The sequence below is a fragment of the Ictidomys tridecemlineatus genome, chromosome 4 (assembly GCF_052094955.1).
Source record: "Ictidomys tridecemlineatus isolate mIctTri1 chromosome 4, mIctTri1.hap1, whole genome shotgun sequence".
NCBI lineage: Eukaryota > Metazoa > Chordata > Mammalia > Rodentia > Sciuridae > Ictidomys > Ictidomys tridecemlineatus.
The window spans coordinates 91,869,256-91,874,511 of record NC_135480.1 but is presented as its reverse complement, the minus strand read 5'-3'; the positions used below and the strand labels follow the sequence as shown (position 1 = coordinate 91,874,511).

The 5,256-nt window shown below is 39.0% G+C and overlaps 1 protein-coding gene across 1 annotated transcript; it reads left to right on the top strand.

Moving 5' to 3' along the window:
* The first annotated feature begins 222 nt into the window (after positions 1 to 222).
* On the top strand, positions 223 to 4,919 carry Sln (sarcolipin). The gene is made up of 2 exons (XM_078045131.1): positions 223 to 319; positions 4,295 to 4,919. The coding sequence occupies exon 2, from the start codon at positions 4,369 to 4,371 to the stop codon at positions 4,462 to 4,464; it is 96 nt and encodes a 31-aa protein (XP_077901257.1). The 5' UTR covers positions 223 to 319; positions 4,295 to 4,368; the 3' UTR covers positions 4,465 to 4,919.
* The last annotated feature ends 337 nt before the right edge of the window (positions 4,920 to 5,256 follow it).

Genomic DNA, 5,256 nt, shown 5'->3' with positions numbered 1-5,256 from the left:
AGATAAATTTAAAATCCACATAAATTACACTAAAAGGTCACTGTGGGGTTAATACAAGTTGGTAACCAAAGGAATAAGGTCTTAGTCAACACATTTCCATGTCCCCCTGAACACAAATAGCCTCAGACCTTCGGAGGGTGTTCCTTTGAGATGTTTCATCACTGACGTCAGAGTGAGTGCCACCTCCCTCAGACTACTTTAGGCCCTGCCCAGAGTCGGGGAGTCCAGACAGCCTGGGAGAGGAACAGGAGTTGGGGCGCGAGTGGGAGAGAGCAAGGAGAAGTCTACTCAGCCAGGGCGTGTCCTAGACCCTCTTCAGGTAACCCTGAACAGGATTTCCTGCTCAGCAGATGATGTGTGTTTGTGTGCACAAATTACTAATGAGGGAGACAGAGGAGAGCTTCTATATCTCAAAAATAGATGATGCTCCTTGTACATGGCATTTGAAAGTGAATATTATTGATTTTTGCTTTTTCTTTGGTGTGCATTTTCTTTTTCCATATCATGGAAGAAAGTTTATCTTCCATCTTCTCAAAGTTTCTAATGAAAGAAAGCCAATGTCAAGCTTTTTGTACAATCTATTCATAGCCTTTTGGTGTTTGGTTCATGTATATGACAATCACTTCAGATCACAAGACATGAACTTGATGCTGGGGAAGGTTTAGAATGAAGTCAAAGCTGTTTGGTGTATTAACAGCAGAAAAATAGAACACTGCTGATCTGAATTTCTAACTTTGGTCTGTGCTTCTTAAAAGGGTGAAAATAAAGTCTACACCTTACATTCAACACAGACATGGATTGGATTGGGTTCCTTGAAAATTCTCACTTTAATTCTTTATGTTTTGTTCATTTTAAAATACACAAAACAATAAATATTTAAAGATGCCACTGAAGTGCAATAAATTGTAAGAGGTGAACCACAGTAGACACAGAAGTGTGATGGGTAACCTGGTAACCTGTCAATTCAGAGAAAATTGAAAAAAAAACTTGTGGCGTCCATAAACATATGCAGTTTAAACAATAATTATAAGTTTCATCAAGAAACACGTTTTTGCCAGCACCCAAGGAGTCCAATCCTGATCACCCCTCTTCTGCTCCTAAAATGTTAAGATTGTCTTGTCCCTGCTTTTCTTTAAAGTTTTACCATGTCTGTATTCCTATACAATATTCTAAATTCTCTATTTCTGATTTTGCCTAAATGGAGTCATATTCTATGTTCCCTTTGTAAATTATTTTTTTGTTCAACAATTATGCTTGTGAGATCCATTTATCCTGTTGTGTGCAACTGTAGTAGTTCCTGTACTTTCTTTACTCTGTAGCATTCAAATATATGCACCACTGTACTGCTGATGAACATGGGAGATGTATCCTGTTTGGGTTCTCGTGAACAATGTAGTGAACATTCTTGTGTTTGTACCTCAGCACGTGTGTGCTTGAGCATCTGGGGGTAGAAGGGAAATTGTTAGATATTAGGAAGAAAGCATTTTCCACTTTAATTTTTTAAATGTCAAATTATTTTCCATAGTGGTCGAAAATTCATACTAACTTTGTTTAGCCATGGCAGCTAATTGCAATAATAATTTGTTCTTGTAATACGTTGGTGGAGTGATCACAATTCTGATAACTAATTCTAGTCTCCCACTTTTATCTCTATTTCCTACTTTCTGAGAGTCATTACACAGCAACTTCTCTCTAAAAGTTAATTTCTCAGCTGTAATTTTGGCAAAGACAAAAATCACAATAATACTTGCCCTAGTGTACAGGTAACATGAACAGAGCTGTTGGAACTGCTTTTAATAGCATCTTTCTCATTATCCAAGTATATTCCTGTAGAATCACTATCCATAATTCCCTTATATAATAGCTTAATCTAATAAGCAGATTTGATGGGAAAGTTATTTTGCTTTCCCTAGATTGGATTGTTTTGATCATTATAAATAGGGTTTCATAATTTCTGCTTCTTCCCCCTGCCCACCTTTCTTCTCTCTCTCTCTCTCTCTCTCTCTCTCTCTCTCTCTCTCTGGGGGGGGGGGTACAGGGATGAACCCAGGGGTGCTTTACCACTGAGTCACATCCCAGTCCTATTTATTTATTTATTTATTTTGAGACAAGGTTTTGCCAAGTTGCTGAGGGTTTCCCTAAGTTGCTGAGGCTGGCCTTGAACTTGTGATCCTCCTTGGACTTGTCAGCCTGCTGCCTCAGCCTCCTGAGTTGCTTGGATTATAGGCACACACCATTATACCTGGCTGTATCTCTGCACTTCTTGAGAACTTAATCCCAAAGTAGGCATTTGGATCAGGGTTTGATTTCAATTAGTAAGTTCATGAGGAAGAGTCCATATTTGATTCTCATTCCTTTGCCTCCAGCCTCCTTGGCTGGATTCATTCCCTTCCTGCTCTCCTCTGCTCTTCTGTGCATTCTTACACATTCTCTGTTATTTCTTTACCCATTAATCTTCTGTTTACTTTCCTTCCCAAGCAAATCTTTGTAAAGTTTTTCATTGGCAAATTACTATTTCCTTCATGCTGAAGGTCAAAAGATGGATAAAAATTAAATAGGAAATTAAACATAGATTCACCATTATTGGCCATTTAAAAACCCAACTCAACAATCTACTGGTTGAAATAGTCTGGTTTGAACCTATATGTCATATTAACATAATTTAAAATTTGATTATTCAGCTGAAATTTACACAGCTAATTATTTGGTCTATTGATGATATAATAAATATTATTAATAATTGAGTCAGTTTAGATGGTTAAAAATACCATTCAGGTCAAAACCTTGCTAACAAACCTCTCTGTTCCTTGTACTCCTATCCTTAGCAAATAGAATGTCCTTTCTGCCTAAACTTTTTCATTCTGTAGTAGAATTTGGTCCAAGATATCTAAAATATATGTATCTACATAAAATTATTTAACATATAAATCTTCTATTTTCTTGGGCTGGGGCTGTAGCTCAGTGGTAGAGTGCTTGCCTTGCATGTGTGAGGCACTGGGTTTGATACTCAGCACCACATAAAAATAAAATAAAAGATACTGTGTGTCCATCTACAACTAAAAAAATTCAAAAAAAATCTTATATTTTATTTATATTGCAAAACAAAAGCCAATTATAATACATCACTGAAGCTAATAATTTGATTGACTGCATTGTAGATGTTCTTCAAGTTTGATTTCCTGCAGGTACAATCTGTACACACTCTCAAGATACCATCCCTGCTCTTTGAAATGTTTACAATTTAGGCACATCCTGGGCCTAACTAAAAATAGCTGGCACAAGCATTTGTTGAAATAGGAATACCCATTAAGTTAACACATGCTTTTTGGACTGAGTACCTGTTATGTGAGGGACTTTTGTTTGACCCCAGTAGGCTTTGTGCCCAGTGTAGGCTTATACAAAAACCATGCAGCTGTTGGAACTACTTTGTGCTTTCATCAGGGTTAGATAAAGACCTATAGCAGCCTGAAACCTGAAGGATTATGGTATCCCACTTCTAAATGTTACCCAAAACAAGAACAATACTAAATTATAACTTTTTTTTCTGTTTTGATGTTCCTACTTAGTGATATTCAGTTAGTAAAGTGAATACATGCATACACCCGCAGAAATTGAAGAGAGAAAAATGTAATATTTTATATTTTATTGAAAGCACCAATACAATCATCCAAGAAGAAAATCAGAACAAAAGTGTTGGTGTTTATCACAATGGGCAGAGAAACCAGGCTCTCTGTATTAGAGTTCTTCAGAGAAACAACTGTGTGTGTGTGTGTGTGTGTGTGTGTGTTTAAGGAATTGGCTCATGTGGTTGTGCAAGCTGATAAGTCCAAAATCTTCAGGATAGGCTTGCAGGCTGGAGACCTAGGGAAGAGTGATGGTTCTGGTCAATGAATCTGAGGCTACATGTTAGAAATCAGACAGTCGGCAGGGTTGGTTTCTTCGGATACTACTCTTTTTGGCTTGGTGACGTTCATCTTTCTGTGTTTTAACATGGTCTCCCCTCTGTATGAGTCTGTCCTAATCCCCTCTTCATATAAGGACACCAGTCATATTGGATTAGGGATTGCATGAATGACCTTATTTTAACTCAGTTACCTTTCAAAAGACCCAAATACAATCACATTCTTGGGTCCTGGGGGTTAGGATCTCAACATATGAAATTAGAGGAAGACACAGTTCAGCCCCAAACCACCTCCTTTCCCACAATACTTCTATTTCCTTCGGGAAAGAATAAGCATCATCTTCCAGGAACACTTGTTCATCTCCCCATGTTTTCTTTATCACTTTCTGTTAGGAGGTGAGGACAAGCCGGAGGTCTTGCTGTGCCCCCAGAAGTCTACCTGAAGGTCTCATCCAGCCACTCTGAGGATGGAGCTATCCACCCGGGAGCTGTTTCTCAACTTCACCATTGTCCTGATTACGGTCCTCCTCATGTGGCTCCTTGTGAGGTCCTATCAATACTGAGAGGCCATGCCTCACTCCTGGGACTGACTGAGATGCTCTGGAGCTGCCTGCTGCATACCCTGAGGTCCCACTGCTGTCACTGTCATGGGAGGCCATTCTGGACACCCCATGGCACCTCTGATCTGCGCTCACAATGCCTGACATGCCCCAGCACTAGGATTGATTGTTTTCTCTAAGATGCTGCTCTCACAGGCTGCCAAGTGCTTGCCAGTGAGTGTGAGATTTATTCCCCAACTCTTACTGCAAACGTGTCAGACAAGCCTCAAGGTTAAAATTAAACGGGATTCATGATGATGTAGAATTATAACAAGCCCCTGATCTGTCTCACTGCACATCCCTCCAACCCACACTGTCTGCAACCAAACTCTAATTCAACCCTCTAGAAGAAATGTTAGAGGAAGTCTTTGTCAATCTCTCCAGCGATCATGTGAATAAAGTTAAGTCAACCACAAAAACAGCTTTTAGAATTTATTTTAGTTACTAGGTGTGATACAGCATTTGACCCTTGGCTGGGATTGAAGTGACAAATGCTACAGTATTTCTAGCATTTGAGATAAGCCAAGATGCTCCAACTGCTGAGGATTTGAAACCAAGTCAAGTTAGAGTGTCACATTTCAAATAATCCCATTGGTTCAGAGCTCCTCAAAGTTTTCCCTTAACTTGTCCAAGGACAGAAGGAGAGTAAGTTTATTCCACTATGAGATCTGGACCGGAACCTGAAGTGCCCACTAAAAGCAAAATATCTTTGAAGTATTCTGTTTTTTCCTTAGAATTCACAAGAAATGTGTATTC

Bases quoted from the DNA above. Each gene is read 5' to 3' on its own strand.
- Sln (XM_078045131.1), top strand. From the start codon at position 4,369: ATGGAGCTATCCACCCGGGAGCTGTTTCTCAACTTCACCATTGTCCTG.